The sequence below is a fragment of the Macrobrachium rosenbergii genome, chromosome 3, assembly GCF_040412425.1.
Source record: "Macrobrachium rosenbergii isolate ZJJX-2024 chromosome 3, ASM4041242v1, whole genome shotgun sequence".
Taxonomy (NCBI): Eukaryota; Metazoa; Arthropoda; class Malacostraca; order Decapoda; family Palaemonidae; genus Macrobrachium; species Macrobrachium rosenbergii.
The window spans coordinates 88573375-88594970 of NC_089743.1; the positions used below are offsets into that span (position 1 = coordinate 88573375).

At 37.3% G+C, this 21596-nt stretch overlaps 1 protein-coding gene across 50 annotated transcripts in view; it reads right to left on the reverse strand.

Annotated features, from left to right (window-relative positions):
- The window catches only part of LOC136826963 (uncharacterized), a 578486-nt gene that overhangs the window by 271234 nt on the left and 285656 nt on the right, over positions 1 to 21596 (reverse strand). For 36 of the 50 annotated variants that reach the window (XM_067084667.1, XM_067084908.1, XM_067084885.1 and 33 more), the window contains 5 exons: positions 16088 to 16292; positions 13250 to 13370; positions 12099 to 12556; positions 9977 to 10152; positions 2562 to 2713 (listed from right to left, as the gene is read on the reverse strand). In XM_067084667.1, the coding sequence (XP_066940768.1) occupies positions 2562 to 2713; positions 9977 to 10152; positions 12099 to 12556; positions 13250 to 13370; positions 16088 to 16292 (1112 nt within the window). The remainder of the gene's footprint in view (positions 1 to 2561; positions 2714 to 9976; positions 10153 to 12098; positions 12557 to 13249; positions 13371 to 16087; positions 16293 to 21596) is intronic. The other 14 variants (XM_067084940.1, XM_067084928.1, XM_067084933.1 and 11 more) reach the window with 1 other exon arrangement.

Sequence of the window (21596 nt, forward strand, 5' to 3'; positions counted from 1 at the left end):
GAGTTCCACGCGACATAGGTGGTGATGAGTAGGTTCGAATTGAGATATGCTACCAAAAGGTTCTTAATGAGAGAGAGAGAGAGAGAGAGAGAGAGAGAGAGCCGAAATTTTTTTCTTAGTCGTTAGGCAAAAACGGAGATTGAGAACTACGGCACAGAAGATACCTGGCAATCGTATCAAAAGAATTTGCTCAGTGGAACTTTTATTAGTCTTTTTTGTAAATTGTAGTATTAATAACCAGAATTCTGGTAGCTTGAAATGAATGGAGCTTACAAGAATTAAGCCTAAAAATCCTATTGAAAATAAAAAAAAATATTCTATCTTAAATTCATCTAAATCGCCCCTAAATTACATCATTATGCAACTGATGAGATAACGAATTTATAAGCAATGAAAATTATGAATTTAGGCTTATCATTTGTTATTCAATGGGAGAATGTGTACTAACATCAAAATAAAAATACCTAAGTACTTCTACATAAAAACTTACAAGTACAAAATAGCAAGTTACCATACGTTAGGAACATTATAAATATATATATATATATATATATATATATATATATATATATATATATATATATATATATATATATAATATATATATATAATATATATGTATGTATGTATGTATGTATGTATATATATATATATATATATATATATATATTGTATATATATATATATATATATATATATATATATACCACTATATATTATGAGTGCGTGAGTTAGTTGGAGAATATCTCATGTGAAAAGCGGATGATAGTTTTTTCCAGGAAGTATGGAATCAATGTATGGTCATGATTACAAAAAAAAAAAGTGGAGCAGAGGCAGAAGCAAGAGGTACTAATGAAGAAACGTGGATGGAAGGTGGGATATGATCTAACAGATAGAAGTAACAGGGGCTGATTTGGTGGTTAAAAGGTCCATGAACGGAATCACTGGGGCAGCAAAGACTGCTTACAGTATAAGCGCTCAGGTAACAGATGAAAAGAAGCGCATGGCGTTGTGCAGAGGGAAGAAATTTACTGCAAGAAAAAGGTGGATTTTTTTCTTTAGGCGTTTTTGCACGGATATAGGGTTGTACGTGCATGGACAGAAGAGGGAAGAATAAGGGAATGCTTGGAATCAGAGAGAAAACGATGAGCGCCAATGCAATTTTTGGACTTAATGCGTGGGAAAATCTTTAAGGACTAAATGCGTGGAAATTTTTTAAGGACTAAATGCGTGGAAAATCTTGAAGAAGAGATTTTGCTGAGAAAATAAATACTGTATCGGCAAAAATAAAATTGGATAAGAGGATGAAAGAAGAGATGGTATTTAAAAAGAATAAAACGACGTGAGGATAGAGCGAATGTTTGTTGAAAATACAGACGATTGATAGACGTGGAAACTGCAAGCAGCAAGTATTCCAGGGATCACCGCAAACCCGAGAAGGGCGTGGAATTGACAGCTGGGGAAATAGAACACTAAGTAGCAAGAGACATCAGCAGTTCATGTGACGACGAGCGAGATTGCGTGTAAGGTGTCTCTTTGACAGGAAGCTTCGAATGAAATGAATGCCCAGCATAACTGTACCTTCTAAGAGGCGTCTGTCAAAGGAGATTGCATCAATTATTCGTGAAAATCAATGAAGAAATCTGTGTGGCATACATGGGTTTGGAGAACGCTTATGACAAATTTCATAGATGGTATGTGGATGCTTCTGGTTAAACTAAGATATACTTATTTTCACGGGTATGAGGAAGTTTTTTACACTTAATTATATACGGGTGGGAACGTCTGGTATGAAGTATATCTCCTTGGCTGTTTTAATATTTACAGGATTGCAGTGATGAGAAAAATCGGGGGAAGAACCGATGTGACAGAGTGAGAATAAAGAACGTTCTAATAAATGGAATGCAGGCTGGCTGATGATGGCAGATGAAGCAGTGTCAATCGGCAATAGCATTGAGAAGCTGCCGAAGCTGGCGAATGAATCTGAAAATGTTTGAGAGGAGAGAAAGTGGAAGTTTCGAGGTGGAGGTCACGAGTGACAACTGGAACCATAAAGATGGAGAAATTAATACCATTCTTATTAAAGGTAGTAACGAAGATGGAGGAGTTATACGTCATTATTTGGGAATAAATGTTATGGATAAGGTACCAATGAAGACGAGGTGAATAACGAAAAAGTAATACAAGGTGGGCAGCAGTAGTTCTGTAGAGTTTACATTATAGGAGATAAAGTGTGAGTAGTGTATGTTACGTAAGGAGAGAAAACATACGTTATAGCATCTTGGGGGCGTCTTGGCACAAGGAGACAAGAAAAAGGGTCAAGATACTGACCAAGGTGTGTAACTTGATAGTCTTGGGAAGGAGAAGAGAGAGACCAAGATAGGGTTGTTTTAAAGAGTTAATAAAGGTGTTGCAAAAAAATGGGGGTTTTAATAACCACGAAAACAAAATTACAAGCGAGATGGGCGCGTAACAAAGTCGAACCTTTCTTGATGTGAATGACAGTGTGAGTGAGTGAGTGTGCATGTGTGGGCGCGCATGGGCGCTTGTGCAATACGTACCAAATCCAGTTGCCCGCTATCGCCGTCCTGAGAGTAAGCATCGCGGAAAGCAAAGTTATTGACGCCGAAACCTGGTCCCGGCTTCTTAACATCGAGACGTTCGGGTCGCTTGAAGCTCCAATCTCGGTCCTGGGCCATGTCGTCGTCGTCACCTTTTCACAGGAGGAAGCAAACAGTAGATTTATTATCCAAAAGAATACGTGACACACAGAGAGAGAGAGAGAGAGAGAGAGAGAGAGAGAGAGAGAGAGAGTAAAAATATCGAGGCAATGATCCTCATCAGTGAGATTCTTTCCATTCTTACGGCGATTATTGCGAGACTTATTTGATTCCATTATATGCGTCGATAATAACGGCCGGTGACAATGGGTGGAGTTCCCGGCCGTCACAAAGCAACGAGGCGCACAACAATTGCGATTCATTACGGAAAGCAAAAAGAAGAAAACTTCTGAAAAGAACCTTCAACATACTCCTTTTGTATCCCAATAATGACGCTTTTAAAAATAAAGCAAAGCGGCAAAGACATTTCACTGAAAAAAAAAGAAAAAAATCTTCGTGTAATCTCCTTGCTGTAAGATTTAGCCTCGAGCTACAAAACAGCGCACCTGCTGTTCACTGAATACCTTTAGCAACAAAGAAAATACTATCAAAAAAGTTTTCGGTAGTTAATGAGATCCATTAAAAAAAAAATAACAAAGCTTTTTTTAAATTAAAAAAAAACCTTTCATCCCACCGGATACAAAGAGAGAGAGAGAGAGAGAGAGAGAGAGAGAGAGAGAGAGAGAGAGAGAGAGAGAGAGAGAGAGAGAGAGAGACCATACGAGTGTCGAGTGTGATATTCAGTTCAATATTAAAATGAACTCGACCTCATCAGCGCTAAGCAGAGCGAATATTTTTCGTCCCTTTTCCCGAAAGCCCAGCTCCTCCGAGGGAGTTCACCCTCCGAGGGAGTTCACGCTCCGTGGAAGGTGACATCGATCGGAACGTAAGATCACGAAGGCGCACCGAAGACAAGGCATCGGTTCGAAACCAACTCTGTCGCTATACACGATGTGGAGAGCAGTAACCTGCCTTATTGAATTCTCTGAAAGTAATAAATCGAAACAGAAAAACAATAGCAGTGTAAGATAGGGTCGAACTAAAATGCCTTGAAAGTAATAAATCGAAACAGAAAAACAATAGCAGTATACGATAAAGTCGAACTGAAATGCCTTTCAAAGTAATAAATCAAAACAGAAAAACAACAGCGGTATAAGATGAGGTCGAACTGAAATGACAAAAGAATAAAAGGCGAACAAAAGATTTGACCAAAATGGTGTATTACACAACGCTGGTATTATAATCACAACGATCAAATTATCAAACCGTTTTAGACCTGCTTCTCATTAAAAATAAGTGCAGAGCACAAGAAAGGAATGCAGACAGTAAATTTATAATGAAAAGTTAACCTGCTTGCAAAAATACAGAAATCTGGGGAAAAACAAGGGCTATCTGCTGTAGGGGAAAAATAAATAAACCAAACCTGATAGTTAGCAATACACAATAACCGATTGTAAATAGAGTAAACAGCATTCAAACACAATGGTAAAAAATTGAAAATTGAAACAAAAATAAGTTAAATCTTAAAAAAAGGCAAGAATTTTTTTTTTAAATTAGGCGTAGGAGAAAAGGAAAAGATGGACTGTGGATATCAGCAGTAGATGGATAAAAAACATTAAAAAAAACACGGAGACCAATGGAAAAGGGAAAGAATTTTAAAAACTCTCGGAAAAGTTTTATGGGGAAATAACTAAAACTCGGATCAAAGGAACGCGAATAGTAAAAACAACTTACCTAAACAGAGAGAGAGAGAGAGAGAGAGAGAGAGAGAGAGAGAGAGAGAGAGAGAGAGAGAGAGAGAAATATGAATGATTTAATAAACTGCTGAACTAAAGAGTTACTCGTTTAATATTTATTCACTGATGATAAAAGGGTTTTTTTTACAAAAAATGAGTAATGACAACATATAAAATGATTGAAAAAAAAAAAAGGAATTTGCAACTGAAAGAGAAAGAATGAACAGATGTATATAAAAAAGAGAAGCTTATATGAGATAACCAGTAAATGGAATAAGAGTGAAAAAGGTAATATATACCGAAAATATTTTGACAGGATTCTATGGGAATAAACCTAGTGTAATCAGGAGAGAACCTGACATCGCGCGTTACAAGTACAATAACTGTGAAGCAAACCACTTGTATGTATGTATATTATATATATACATATAATATATTATACTGTATATGTATTTATAATATATACACACCCACACATACAAAAGTCTCTAGCGTTGAGAAAAATCCACATCAAATAGCACAGGAACAAACGAATACTATGATTCAGATCAATAAAAAAAACCATACCTGTATGGAACCACCTTCTGAACTCAAAAACTGTGCTTGCAAAGCGGAAAAAAACTAGATTTATTGATGTCAATTATTTCATGTAATAAAGAAATACTTTTCAGTCACCCTACAGCACTTATGGGAAATATACCCAGCCAAAATAATTTAAATAACTATGACACGAGAGAAACTCGGCTTCAGCAAGAAAAGTATTCAAGCACTGGCCAACTATGAGCTCTTGGAGTGTTGTAAATCAGAGAGCTCGGGTACTGCCAAATATGGAAACAAAATCATTCAATCGCTTCAAGGAATAGAAAATAATATTACAGTGACACCATGATAGATAATCCTCGTTAGGCGAAAAAATTAGATATGAGTATTATATATGGTGTACACTTTTGTTCGAAATCATATCAAGCATTTATATAAATTATTTAATTTCAGTTAAGGGAACGAGATCGAACTGATAGAAATAAAAATGAATACAGTACAATACAGTAAAACATAAAAACATTACATTCACTACAAATTAGCAAATGTAACTGAGAAAAAAATATAAATCAGTATTCAGTGAAAACCAGATACAACGAAGAGATTGCCGAAGAATACAATGACATATTTTTCCAAAAAATTAATAGGATAAAGTTATAAGGAAACACGAAGGTAAGAGAAAGAAAACACAATAAAAAAAAAGAGGAAAATGGAGGTATTCCAGTACAAATTAGAAAAAAAGGTTTCAATTAAAAATCCCCAGGGGATGGAAGGAATTAGTGTAAACATAAGAAAACAAGTAAAAAAAATTGCAACGAAGTTTCTTCGGCGCAATTGAGTTTTCTGTACAGCCGCTACGGCGTATAATCAAGGCCACCGAAAATAGATCTATCTTTCAGTGGTCTCGGTATAACGCTGTATGAGCCGCTGACCATGAAACTAACCACGGCCCGGTGGTGGCCTATCCTACATCGTTTCCAGAAGCACGATTATGGATAGTTTTATTCTTAAATAAAATAAAAACTACTGAGGCCAGAGGGCTGCAATTTGGTATGTTTTGCAGCCCTTCCAGCCTTAGTAGTTTTTAAGATCTGAGGGCGAACAGAAAAAGTGCAGACAGAATAAAGTGCGGACGTTCAGATAAAGCCGGCACAATAGTTTTCTTTTAGAGAAATGTAAAACTAGCACAATAAAAGAAACTCAAGCTGATATCATAAATCATAAATCGCTTTGTCAAAATGAGATAAAAGTGACATATAAGATGACAATCTCAACGAAGAAGAACTGAAATGCTTCTGCATTTTTCAAATTCTAGCTCCCGGAAAAATCACTGACAGAACATCACTAAACGTGTACTGAGACTGAAGAGAGACGAGCGAGGCTGAAGCTGAAATAAAGCATAATTATCAGGAGAAAGGAGTTCAAATTAGTATGAAGTTCCTCCACTGGATATATCAGATATCTTTGTCTTATCGTAAGACTAAAAAAAAATGAAACAAGCCCCTCGGCACATAATGAAATCACATAATGACTCGCACGTAGACTAGGAAAGACATGTAAGAAATACAGTTCTCAATGCAAGGACTGACACAGAGACAAAGTCTTCCAAGATGCCACACTTACAAACATACACTCACACAGTTCAATGAAACATGACAAGACGTTGGTTCAAGGAAGGCAGTTGTATTTACAAATAAAACATAACATGGACAAAAGAGGAGGCTCTGTTTCCCGTCAATGGGGATTGGCAAGTTTTCCGAAGTTTACATGGCAGAGGACATGATGCGAACATACACTGGTTAGAAGCATTGTGAAGGAAGAGTTCAAGGGACGCGACTTGGAGAAACAATGAAAATTAAGAATGGATTATTCCTTTATTAAAAAATGAGAGAGAGAGAGAGAGAGAGAGAGAGAGAGAGAGAGAGAGAGAGAGAGAGAGAGAGAGAGAGAGAGAGAGAGAGAGAGAGAGAGAGAGTCTAAAGAATCAAGAAATGAAAATCAGGAACTATGGGGACATCAATAAGGCATATTCATTTATTGAGAGAGAGAGAGAGAGAGAGAGAGAGAGAGAGAGAGAGAGAGAGAGAGAGAGAGAGAGAGAGAGAGAGAGAGCGCATCAAACAATGAAAATTAAGAATTACTGGGAAATCAGTATGGATTATTCCTTTATTAAAAATTGAGAGAGAGAGAGAGAGAGAGAGAGAGAGAGAGAGAGAGAGAGAGAGAGAGAGAGAGAGAGAGAGAGAGAGAATCTAAAGTATCAAGAAATGAAAATTAGGAACTATGGCGAAATCAATAAGGCATATTCATTTATTAAAAATGAGAGAGAGAGAGAGAGAGAGAGAGAGAGAGAGAGAGAGAGAGAGAGAGAGAGAGAGAGAGGAGCATCAAAATGGAAATTAAGGCTCAGTAAGGACATCAGTAGAGGAATATTCCTTTAAATGAGAGAGAGAGAGAGAGAGGACTGCCAAGGGTTACCTCCAACTCAAAATTAACACGAAATGTCACTGCTTTGTATTGATAAAAAGCCAACAGCATTCTAAGTCCCTAAGCTTTTTTTTTTTAAATGCTTATGTTAGATTTAATTATGAATTATATCGTGAGATCATGAATACACTTCTTATCATAACCGAAACTGTACTTAATTCTGTAACAACAAAAGAAATCATTTTTGGAGCTAAAGTATACACTGTCTTCTCAGCAAAAGCAGGCCATTTTGCTACTAAAACTACACAGATGTACTGTGTGAGGAAAAGACCATTGAACAAGGAAGAAATAATTAATACTCCTTAAATTAACGTTAAAGTATGAAAATATAAATAGCTTAATGGATTTGGATGAAAATATTTGAATATCTTGGTTAGCTGAGAAACTGATGGCTTAACGAAGGAAGGAATGCAGCCAGGAAAATTAATGCCTAATCACATTTTGGATGTTTCACATTAAAACTTTGAATCATGATCACTAATACGATGATTGTCATCTCCATAACTAAACCGTAACTTGAAATGTATATACACCGCTATCACACACTCGTTCTAATTTCTATCTAGGATCCATGCCACTAAATATGAAACACAGGCCTAAAATGGAGGAATTCCAGAACAGAACTCAAAGCATTTAACTCATGTTTAGCAGCCTAATCAAGCCTATTTATCCTTATGAAGAATGTGATCCTATAAATATTGTCAGTAAAGTCAATATCATGACAGATTGATTATTATGTAAATAACGATGAATATGATGAATTTGTAATTGCTGTATTGGAATTCAAGAGCAAAATCAGTGACCCATTAACATCTGACAACTATAAAAGGCTAAGATCATTTTGTCCCCAAGAGTAAACAAGTGAATAACGGTTATTAGACAAAAAAAAAATAATAATTAATTAGCACAAAACGGATTATAATGTAAACAGAGTTCTGTCCTAGAATCTGCAACCAAGACTAATAAGACATTCGTTTATTTCTAAGACATTTGTATTTGCCAATGACCGACCGCATGACAGGTGACATTCCTCCTCTGCACTCGTGAAAGCAATTCGAATACATTTCAATAAAGATTAAGTCAAGAAAGAAAATTTTATCACTTGTCAAACACACACACACACACACACATATAGTGAGAGCATGTGTGGGTATGAATAACTAACCAATTTGCAAAAGTTCATAACAAAATTCCGGGAGCAAAAATATACGATAAGCCAAACAGGTGTTTGAGGTAACTCTGTAGCCTTTGAAACATTCTGTGACCAAAAATTGCCTTCACTCTGCAGTTTCGTAATCTTCGGCCAATGGCATGTCTAAGACTATTTCATCTGTCTATCTGACCACCATCCTATTTGAATTACACGCAAGGTAATGGTGTCAGCCCCTTCTGTACCTTTGATAATATCTTACGCACAACTCCCTGTGCCAAGAAAAAGCTTTCTATGGTAATATTCTCTCTAAGTTCACCAGCGTAAAACTGGTTTACGCAAGCGTTGTTCATAAAATAATTTCCATCTTACATTTCAGTAATATTTAACTTTGAGCAGGATATAAGTAACAAAACGAGGAGCAAAAATTATACTTAAACTAGTATTTAGGAAAACGGTCATTAAATGATGATAAAATTAATGTAATTGTCAGCTCATTCAACGCGCAATTAAGCCTGTAAACGTTCTCAGTTAAATGCAAAAATAAGCTAAAGACTGTCGATAAAGTTTACTTTATCAAAGCACTAAGCCTGTAACACACTTACACGGTCTAACAAAAAATACATCTTACGAAGAACAAAACAATTAACAGCAGGATATTTCTCATAGAATGTTTTTCTTGAGACTAGGAAATAAAATGAATGTCCACAGTAATAACATTACTTGACTTGTGTACAGAATGTCAGATTGACACCATCTTTTCATGCGAATCTGTTGCTTTTCCTTTGCTTCTTCGTTCAGTATTGTTAGAATTGTCAATTTAATCTCAAATCTACAGTATATACTTATTGCATCTCGCCACCTTGCCATCTGACTCAATTCTCCTGATCCCTTCTTATGTGCAAATATTCTGGCTAGCTAATTCTGTACAATGACTAATACCTCCCGCCTTCTAAACTTCTTCCCTAGCCATCCTCAAAGATATTATTCCTTACATGTAACTATACTACAGGCCTATGAACGAATTAAAAAAAAAAGGCCGGATGTTCTATTCAAAATCCCCGGCCTCAGAATATTTCCTATTATCCAACATTCGGTTTCCCTTCCCTTACTATCTCAAAAATTGCTTCGTGTCATCTTAATCTTAAAGAAATGAAAATAGCCTGTAGTTTGGCCTTCAGGAACCTATTAAATTATATCAAAAGCCTTCCTCGCCTATTTATTCCATTCTCATTACACCTACATCCCAGAAAAGGACTTTGTGTGTCTCACTTTCCTCAAACTCGTGGCGTTGGTCACTTTCCTCCTACCATTCTGATGACTGACATCACCTCATACTACCTTCCTATAATGTTTTGCTTCTCGAGCTCCTCCTCCCTAAGTGATTCCTCCCTCCCACCTACCAGCTCGTTCTTCATCTTTCTTGTCGAATTTCTGAAGAAAGGGAAAAGCCTGATCGAGGACGTCGTATTGACCATAATCACCGTATTCGTCAAGGAGTCCTTCTCTGTAGTCCTGGTAGTCGTTGAAGTCGTTCCCTTCCTCGAAGTCCCGGATGGCGTTGAGTTGAGGACCGAACCTGTTGTCGTTTTGCGTTTGTAATGGCCGTTTGTGGGTCACAGGCGATAGAATAAATGACATTGTTAATGCTGTGTTTTTTAAAGGAAAAACAAGTATTAAGTTCAGTCACGATAATGCAGTACATTGAGGTTTGTTACAATTCAGATTCCCCGGAGGCAATGCATAAGGTTTACCAAAATTATGAAATGTCAGAAACGCAGGCGTCTTTCTGTTATTAAATGTGGAAAAACCGTGGGACACATATCTAGGATTGCAATCCTAATTATTAAACCAGAGTTACAAGAGACATAACTCAATGTTTACGACTTACATTCTGACTAGAATATTTTCTGAAGTCTAAATGTTAAATTGATTTATTATTTGGAAATAGGAACTCTGTTCATACCATTGATGTTATGAAAATCCAAATCTTCACACTAGACCAGTGCGTAGCAACTGCTCCGCACTGCTTAGCAGTAGATGCTTTTCAGGTGCTTAATAAGCAAAATTTCCTCTTAGTAACTATATTTCTTATTTAAATACAAAAAAACAAATCAGTTTCCCTTTACCAGACAGATGCTCATGTGAGACATGTACATGCATTCACAACTATTAAGGGAAGTGCTAAAGTAAACGATTACATATGATCAACTCATTATCAATCCACTTGGATACAAAACTTGAGAAGGAGACAGAGAAGGATTCATGCAGAAAATGGAGCTGGAATAATAAAGGCAGCATATTTACATTCTACCACTCGCATCAGTTACACTACACATGAGGTTAGTATCTAGCTTCGCTTCATGTTCAAGCTATGGGCAACCATAAATACTGGGCGATATTCCCTCAAGAAGCTAGAATATGGAAGTTTGAGTAGAGCTCAACACAGTACCTTGGTTTACTGAATGAACCACTCACTTCAAACAATACATCAGGGACTGTACTCTCAGCGAAAAGACGGGACAATGCCCAGTACCTAGTTTGTGATACCCACTGGAAATGCCACATTCATACCCACTAATATTCAAAGCTAACATCCTCCTCTCACTGTGAATACGGAACAGATCGATTTAAAAGAGGGCGACAGTTCCGAAAATCTTCAATCACACTGGATGAACCATTTCACACGATACATAAAGGTGGACTCTGTGGACCTCTGCCGAATGTTTACTGAACAGTCTCTGTATGTACTGTATAATGCTAGACTTTGAGGCGGCCAGGCTTTAGTTATGGAACAATCGCACTTAGAATTCAAACTAGTTGCAGAGCATCTGGTCAGTTTTAAAATAAGAAGCTATAAAAGTCCTACACATGCTGTAGAGTGAAAATACTAGTATAGGCTATATAAAAAAACCCTAAGAACTGGGACTCCAGCACATATATCTGTTAGCTTTACTTGCTCACATCAATTCCTGTACAACCATAGAATTGAGGTCTTGTTTACTTGGACAGTTCTTAAAGTTTTCATGTAGAAATGTGAATTCATGAATTGTCATACTACGCATACTTTCTTTTACCGCTATAATTAAAAAAAAAAAGTAAAAATGCGCCGAAGTTTCTTCGGCGCAATCGAGTTTTCTGTATATCGTATAATCAAGGCAACCGAAAATAGAACTATCTTTCGGTGGTCTGAATATAATGCTGTATGAGCCGCGGCCCATGAAACTTTAACCATGGCCGGGTGGTGGCCTGGCTTATATCTTTGCCAGATGCACGATTATGGCTAACTTTAACCCTAAATAAAATAAAAACTACTGAGGCTAGAGGACTGCAATTTATATTTGATGACTGGAGGGTGGATAATCAACATATCAATTTGCATCCCTCTAGCTTCAGTAGCTTTTAAGATCTGAGGGCAAACAGAAAGAGTGCGGACAGAAAAAAGTGCGGACGGACAGACAAAGCCGGCACAACAACAGCCTTCTTTTCAGAAAACCGAAAAAACTTGCAAGAGAATGTGCTTACGCTTCTTGAAGAGCTGTGTTTTTGTTATTGCTGCGAGGGAGGCTGTTTTGCAGGTCGTCTTCATCTTCTTCTTCCTCTTCCTCCAGCATCAGTCGATTCCAAGGCAGATCATCTTTGCCAACTTCCACTGGACCAACGTCAGGCATGTAGAAAGACCGCGGTATGGAGTTTTCCATGGCCACAGGCTCTTGACCCCGGTAATCTTGAGGAGCGGCAGGTATGGAATTGTAACCTAATGGGATGACATCCAGGCCTTCTGGAATGTTTCTTATGGCGTCAGGAAGGTTTCGAAGTGAATTTAAATACCTGCGACCGTTCCCTGGAGAAAAGGTGTCCAGCACTCCAGGGACGTTGCGGAACTCGTCGGGCATGCTGCGGAATCCATCTTGCACCACGTGCAGGTCTTGGGGCATGTTCGACAAGATGGCTTCCCTGGCTGCAGTCTCCATAGGGTCGTCCTGCAAGGCAGACGTAACATACTGCTCATCGGCCGTTCTTATTTCATGGTCAAGCTACAGAGACCTTAGAAAATTCGTATATTGTTGTGGTGACGAATTTGACCATTAACCTAAATGCTGTTATAGAGCCGGTATTTACAAAAAAAAAAAAATTATCAAGCGTTAAAGCATTGGCAATTTCCAAGCAGATAATTTTACAGTAAATAACAATAATGTTAACCATTAATATTGCTGTAAAAAGAGTGATACGGTTGTATTTAGAGTAAATAGAATTCCATTTATTTTACCAGAGAAAATATGGACTTGTCTGATGAACGAAGGCCGTAATAAGCGTAAAGTGATGAGTTAGGGAGAACACAAAAAGAAATAATGCTAGACAAAACCGTTAATAAATAAATTAAAATGAAAATGTAACAAAAAATATATAAATTAAAGAAAAAATTAACTGAAAAAAATATAAGAAAAGCGATAAAATCTTTGCAAGAAAAAAATAAACATAAAAAACAGTGCGAATGAAAGGCTGGAACGACAGGTAATAATTGCGTCCACAGAGCAGAGAAAATAATGAAAATATTTACACAAAATAAAAAAGATTAGGGAAAAATGTTAAAGGGCTGGTAATGGAAAGTAAAAGCTGAGCGCAAGAGGTATCAGAATGAAGAAAAACGAAGACCAAACGGCAACAGATCTCACATCATCTCCCACTTCTGGGATGAACTGAAGGCCCGCTTCGCTGTACATGGGTCTCGTCGGGGACTCGCCGAACACCCCTTCTTCAAGGTCTTCCCGGTCCTCGAGGTCGTTCTTCTGAAGCCTGCAGGAGGATAACAGCCTTGACTGCATTTCAGTAATCAATGACAACTACAATATGAATAAGTGAAAATCATCATCTAAGTAAACAAGCAAGAAGGTTATGGAAAGAGACGGACGTGAAACCTACGATCAAATATCAAAAGGGTTTATGCTACGGTTTGTCTTTATAATGAAATGAAAAAAAAAAAAGGTTAATGCTTTAGAATTTAGACTTTTCCAGACATCGACAAACATGCAAAAAAATGTTCCTCATGCAGTTTAAACTCTTTTTGTTCAAAACCGATCAGTCTGAAAAATGCTGTATTAAGATGCTTTTACGGAAATATATTTTATAGGCACCTACTCGACTCAAATTCAACTCAGATACTCCACCTTTCTCCTTATTAGGTGAAAATACAAATTTAAATAAAATATGCAAAAAAGGCCAGTAGTGATTTCCTACACGCTAAATTTTGGTCGATGATCATGAGCCGGAACGAATTGTCAACTTAAAAACTAAATAAAAAAATTATATACGAGTACCTGTTGGAACGGAGGATGATATATTATGTATTTATACTTCGCCCGTTAATTATAAAGCGTTAACAATATACTGAACAGATGCCGTATCAAACCTGTCATAAGAGGCCATTTATATGAAACTAATACTTGGTACTGTCCCATATTCCACGGCCGTGAATTTCCTTCAAGAAACAGAAATGAGGAAGCCAACATCTTTGTGGCGTTTTAATTTGGTGGTCTGGTTTAATTACCTAATAATAATAATCTTTGTACAAATTGAAAACATAATCAACCGTGAGTTGACTAACTGCCACCTTTATATTTCGTTTACCGTACGTGAAGATATATCTAAAAATAAAGTCAAATAATGACTATTATTTGCGGAGGAGTCGAGACGCTGACGAGGGCTAAATAACACTTATGACAAAGTTGAGGTAAATGACTGGCATAGCTATACAAAAAAAAAAAAAAATATCGAAAAAAAAGTGCTGATGGCTGAGTCTAGCAGATAATTTGTTTCGTTTCTTACATATAAACAATCACAAGCCTTAATGCTACCTAGTTACTGCATCAATTCAAGCAAATATCAATAATACTCATAAGAGAACTATAGCCTGTGACTAAAATTTATTTTCAATGATAACCAAGGCTACTTTCTTTAACTGTTCCTTTTTTTAACAAACAAACGTGACTCTTTCCTAACGGGACCACCAACAAACCTGAAGGATTCCAAGAAAAAAGTACTACATCTACCTCAAGTAACTACCATAAATAACTTATATATAAATAATGTCGAATACATTCATAAGGAAAATCCTGAAAAATGTATCGCCTGATTCTATATAATTATAGTAATTACGGGAAATCTGTGAAGCTTTCCATATGAAAAAAAAAAGAGAAACATGAGCTATACTGAACTAATGCCCAAGTTTTAGAATATTTGTGATACGCGTTAAACAAAGAGTGGCGTACGAGAAAGGGCAAGGTCTCATGGACACTGTATGATGTATCTTGGCGAAACTAATACTAGTCCAAGGCTAAAAAAATAACTGGTATAATACGACACAATAATTATAATACTATGGAATGAAATCAAAATTTATCTGTGAGATCACTGTACAAAAACAAAAACAAAAATGAAAAAATTTCTGCCTTAAAGAAGAGTAAAAGAAGTTGGTTTTAATGTTTTTTTTTTTTTTATATTTCCAATAGGCTTGTTGCAAAGATAAGTGAGCCACATTTGTAAGCTATGGTAAATTGAAACTGTATTAAAATTAGATGAAATTACATCGGTTAAACTACTGGTAAGTCGAGAAATGAGCTGCAGAACGTAAATGCACTGGCCTGATTGACTGATATATGTTAGGAATAAAAGTTAGAAAAGAATTTCATGAATAAAAAATATTGATATTAGAAGAAAAAGTTCCAGGATGAGGTAACTACACAGTTAGGGCACATGTGATATAAAATGTCTTTTTTAATTTACAATAACATCCATCGGACGGGCCGCTAACTAGTTCAGGTCCAGAGAAAACAAGAAAATGGGAAAGAATGAAGCAATGCAAACGGCTCTTAATGGAAGAACAGTTATTCCTCAGGGAAGACAGGAAGAGTAAAGAATTCCACAGTTTGCTGTAGAAGGAGCGAAATATTAACTGAACCGCGTTATGTAAAAAGAGAAAACTTCCTATTTCCAGAATATCTAGCTCTAAAATGGACGGAAATTGGAAAAAACATTGACAAAAATCTGTTGCTAAAAAAAGACCTGGTTCAAAACACTTGACCACCAACTGAAGACAGAGGACAAAACCATGGTAGGAGAGCGAGGTTCTTCAGGAAGCAGAAACACAAACACTATGGGTGGCTAACAAAAGTGTTTTGAACTAAAGGAATGTGGTATTGAAACATAACAACTATTTGACTGATTTGTTGGATCATAAGAACTGGTGCCGCAGCTATGGTCATCGACGCTGGAAATAGGATTATCGATGTAAAAATTTCTGATTAGCAAACAGGTAATAGAAAAGCTTAGAAAACTTATGAAACCATTTATATTAATGAGTCCATTCCGTGCACAAAAAGTCTGTGAACACAGGGCAAAGTTCAAAAACAAGAAGTTAACAGATTTTGGGAACTGAGGTTACGCCCACGCCAAGGAGGTAAAGGCAATATGGCCACATTCACCCTCAGAACAAAGTAACAGCATGAATCACGAACCTGAAGTTATCCAACATATTGGCAATCCTTCGTAACTGCGACATGGTCATCTTTTCTCCCGAGAACACTGGCGCTTCCTCGACTGGTCTCGACCTCTTGCGGTACACAGGGTTCAAAGGTGTCTGGTAATGGTAAGGTGACCGATAGGAAGTGCTGTCGTCATCATCGTCGTAGTGGTCATCGTATTCATCCATGTCACTTGGATCTGCGGGAAAATAAGTGCAAAGTAAGAAAACTGTGATAGTAGTTCATTGGATTACTTACAAATCAACCATTTCCCCAGATTTAGATAAATACAGTCACAGATCAACATGGCCCTCTCCCTATCGAAATCACGACAGCAAAACATTACCTCTTTCTAAGGATCACATAATGAGGAAAAATTATAATAAGAATTTCCTTACGACAAAAACACTTACTTCCACATCAACAATCGCTACTCAACGGCCCTGCGCTGTGGAATGCTAAAAAAGACACAGCCTTCTCAAAAAAAAATAAAAAATAAATAAATAAAATAAAATAAAAAATAAAAAAACTGAAAACACCAAGATCTAACCTTTCATGTTATAATGCTATATTAGTGCAACGAAAATATTAACCAAGATCCGAAGAGACTCATTACATCAATGACTAAATAAATGACCCGACTTTCAGTTGGATAGTTTATGGATTGTACAATCTGGGTCATACACCCGAACACTATCTTGATTTTTAACACAATGGTAATTCAATCGCTTCTTTCCATTCATGCTTCGAGTATCTTCATCTTAGACTAAGCCAGCATTTCACTAGCAAGAATTGCTTCTGGATACAAGTCAAACTCACATATAAAATTTTTTGTCATTTATGCACGCGTGGAATTTTTTATATTCATAAATATCAAGCCATAATTATTATTTAAAATTGAACTCGCTATACCTCTGGAATAATTTACACCCAAGGGGAATTACAATTTATATGGGGCAGTACCAGCCGGGGCAGATCCCCAGAAGGATTATAATTCCCCTGGGTGTCAGCTATTCCCTGGGTTTAGAGAATTTGGTATTAAGTGATATTTGTGTGATTTCATGTGTTCATATATATATATATATATATATATATATAAAGGTAAAAGATGAACCGGAGCATTTTGAGATGGTCTGGTCATAGGGAAAGAATGGGAGACGGCATGGTGACAAAAAATGTATAACTAGTTTGTGTTTAATGGCGGTAGGAGGAGGGAAGACTTACAAAATGTTGCATAAATAGGGTGAAAGAAGGTAATGGAAAGAATGGGCCTTCATACCCAGGAAGCTTTAGAGCTGAGTGGTGCAGTTAGTAGACAGGTTTAATACACTGTCCATAGGCCTGATGACTGGGCGTATCAGGTGCCTAATGTGGAATCTTTCTGCACAAGGTGTTCATTCATGATCCAGCAGTTTAACAGGCTGCCAAAGCCATGTATTCAGGGAGAGGCATTGGTGTTTGAGAAGCCGTTAACATTATTAAGGTTATATTCATAGATGAAAAGGAAAAGCGGAAAATCGCTGTCATTAGGATCGGTATACCCCACGCAGAAAAAAACCTGAATGTATTACTGAATGATTACACAGTTGTCGAATTGAAACCAGTATCAAAGAAACCTACAAATGGATAGCACAGGGTTATGATGGAATGACTGCAGAGATGATTTTACCTGTTAATGAAAATAACAACTCCCGTACTATTTTGCAGACTATGAAATGAGAAAACAAAGCCTATTGATTTGGAACGAGAAGTTATAGCAAAGTCACCAAAGACACGGGATCTGAGTGTGTGCAGTAACTTTTAGAGGTTATTACACGTTGTTTTATTATTAAAATACTCATCATGCTCCTCTTAACATGCTGGAGAAAGAAAATGATAAAAAGCTTAGGGGTTAACAAGATCAATGTTCATTCCAAGAGGCTCTGTGCAACAGCTTATCTGACTTCTTTTGTGGTTAGGAGAAAGATTCGCAGACCAATTCAATAGGCCTCTTCTCCATTTCTTAGCGTAGCTAGCGCCAGATAGCTACAGCCTTTCGATTCTCAGCAAGTCTTCAGGGATGAGATTGCTAACCCCACGAAATTTTCTCGACCAAAGCTGACGCTAGTGAGTATTCACAGACGGGTCGAGTAACGGGTGGCAGACGGGAATAGGGCCACGGACCTTCCTAATAAGCTTAGCGCACTAACACAGTGCTAATCACACACTATATTTAAAATCTAGAGAGAGAGAGAGAGAGAGAGAGAGAGAGAGAGAGAGAGAGAGAGAGAGAGATGATGCCATTATACTGACAAACAGATGTAAACAGATGTAAGAAAATATAAGTATTCAGTTTATGTGTGTGTGTGCGTGCGTATGTGTGTATGTGTGTGTGAGAGAGAGAGAGAGAGAGAGAGAGAGAGAGAGAGAGAGATTTTCATATGTAATGATAGTTCCCTTTGTATGAAATTACTTTTTTTTAAAAGACCATTTTCTTCTTTCGTGGCCACGCCAACAAGAAAAAGACTCTGAGAAGGCGGAATGTGTCGCCGTTGCTATGACGCCCTGGAACGAGAAAACGTTCTGTTGCAAGAGGAAACAGTTTCGCAGAGGTCCTAACGACGCCATAGCAACCATTTTCTTTCATTTTCACCAGTTCCCGCTACCCAGTTTCTCAATCGCCAATTCCTCGTTACCGCATCTGTGGGCTTTTGACGACGAGTCTCTTCAACTGTTTAGTTTCGCTTCACGCTCGCTTTTGTTTGATGACTTTTGGAGGTCTGGTGGGTTTAGTACGTCTCACAAAGTGGCTGCACGGTTGACAGCAAACGATAAGCACTGAACAACTAGGAGACAATATCTTTCAACAGATCGGAAAGAACATCTTTGTGAAGGCCCCAAAAGAGACTGCCAATCGACATGCCTCGTGAGAATGGGATGAGTATATTGTATCAGGAGGTACAGGAAATTTCCTCTCAGCCATGTTCCTCGTTGGGCGGGTCGATATCGTTCTCGGCTGGCACTTTGCTGGGCCTGCGTTCAATTCTCCGACCGGTCAATGAAGAATTCGAGGAATTTATTTCTGATGGAAGAAATTCATTTCTCGCTATAATGTGCTTCGAGTCCTGAATAAGCTGTAGGTCCATTTGCTAGGTAACCAACTGGTTCTAGCCACGTAAAATAAGTCTAATCCTTCGCCAGCCATCTAGGAGAGCTGTTAATCAGCTCCTCAGTGGTCTGGTTAAACTAAGGTATACTTTTCCTCTCAGTCGTGGGGATCAGTGTTATACCAGGTTTTAGCAATAATGGCTGTGACCCCACAAATTTCGAGAAATTGGTTATTGACAACTACTGTACTTGAAAACATAATTCATGAGCAAGTACAGAAAATACACGTTTTCATGATACAAGATGGTATATCCTTGTTAAAACATACAAGTCCTGATAATTTTAATGTTAAAGAGCTTCTTTATCATATCAGAACTGGTACCGGGATAATCTAAAACAACTTACCGCCCAAATATCTCAAATCGCCAATATATAAAAGAAATAAGAATTTTCATTTTCAAGTACCAGTGGACCTCTTAGAAGCAATGAATGATATCACATTACCCCGGGTGTCACTGTTCCTTATTCTTTTAAATAAATAATAATAAATCATCCTTGCACTGAAAAGAAATAGTTTTTGAAGTCATAAGAGAAACAGCCATAAAATATGCCATTAAGTGTCAACTAATACGTGATGCTAAATCTTGAGGAAAGCAGAAAGATATCAGGGTTGTTAAACCTTGGTTTATTAAACATGAAGCACTGAAATTGACTCTAAACTTTTAGAAAAGATACAAGCGTATGCATTCCCGGGCTGAGGACCAACTCAGAAAGAGCAGTTGCAGAAGGACAATGCAAAATCGTAGGTAACTCATGTTGTGAGAAAGAAAATATCCATGATAAAATCGGGCAGCTGTAAATTCGAATCTAGACTTCAGCAAACTCCGGAAGATAAATAAGAATCGCGAGATCGCGGACAACGTCTGGACTGAAAAAAAAAGTAGGTTTGCCTACGGTTTAACAACCGCAACGTCCCTCAGAAAATAAAAATCATCATCAATGCTTCTGTGGAAAGTTAGAACATTTGAAAAAAAAAATATATATATAAATTCAATGGCGACACATTTCCGGAAGAATGTTTCCTGAATTCTGTTACGAAAACACTCACATTGGTAGATGATACATAAAAGATTTAATGGCATTTTTCTACCACGTGTATTCACTCTATTCCCGGCACATTTGTTGATAAACCTGTCTCATTGCAGAAACAGGAATGATACGTCTTACGCAAAACTAAGGGATCAGCTAAAAGATTTCACGCCAGATGTGCAATCCTCGTCAGTTGACACAAGAAAATTAAGTCTTCCTGTATTAAAACGCGAAGAAAGAATACAAAGCATACCATGTTAATGTTTCCTTACCTAGGTAAGCAGAGAGAAAACAGCTAAACGAATGGTTGGTAACTTTCCTGACAAAATCAATTATTCTGATCACCAAATTCTTGCTGGTACTGTTGTAAATGCTACTCAGAGCTGTCCAAAATCAGTAACACTAAATGGTTAGTATTTGGCACTGACCATTACTTTATGTTAACTTGTTTGTCTTTAATCAACATAATCTATTAATATGCTTTTCGTGCTAAGTTTAGTTTGGGATTTTCTTTGTACCTTTAACGATGTCAGACATAAAACAACACTTTAACCCAACGTGCAATTAATATAACAACAAAAAGGGTATTGTAACGATTTGATTTTTTTTTTTCTTTTTTGCCAAAGCCCAAAAGAGAAGATTTCCTGTGGAATTAGTTGCACATTCTTGCACACTAATCCTTAGGTAATAAATATGAGAGAGAGAGAGAGAGAGAGAGAGAGAGAGAGAGAGAGAGAGAGAGAGAGAGAGAGAGAGAGAGAGAAATTTACATTTACTTCGCAAGGTATATTCTCTACAATCCCGGACTCAATATATTGCCCTTAATTGTATCTATAAAAAATCTCTTCGCCAAAAATAATTCGCATCTTTCAAGCGCTCCTCGCAACTTCTATACAATTTTCCTTCGTTCTTCTTCATCCAGCATAAAAGGGATATCCTCCTTAACAAAGTTTCCCATTTTTACTGTTTCTCTCCGCCTATTCAGGATCACACACACCTCAGCTTTCATGTTATCTCTCGCATTTTCATTTGGATCTTTAAGAGTTGTCCCACTGGAAAACGAAGTTAAAGAGAGTTCTCCAATATGCAATTCATCTTTTGAATATTTCAAAGTATCTCGAAAAACAACACCCTCCGCTGTTGTAAACTCGGTTTTAATTAAAGACCCCGGACTCGTTTTCCTTTTCCGTTCGGCGATAATCTCTTTTCTGGGCGATTTTCCCACTCGGATCACATCTCGCGCGTTTAGTTTTACCCTTATCGGCGTTTGCAGCTGCGTCTTCCCTGCAACCGGGCAAAGAGAAGCATTTCATCGTATTGTTCTTTA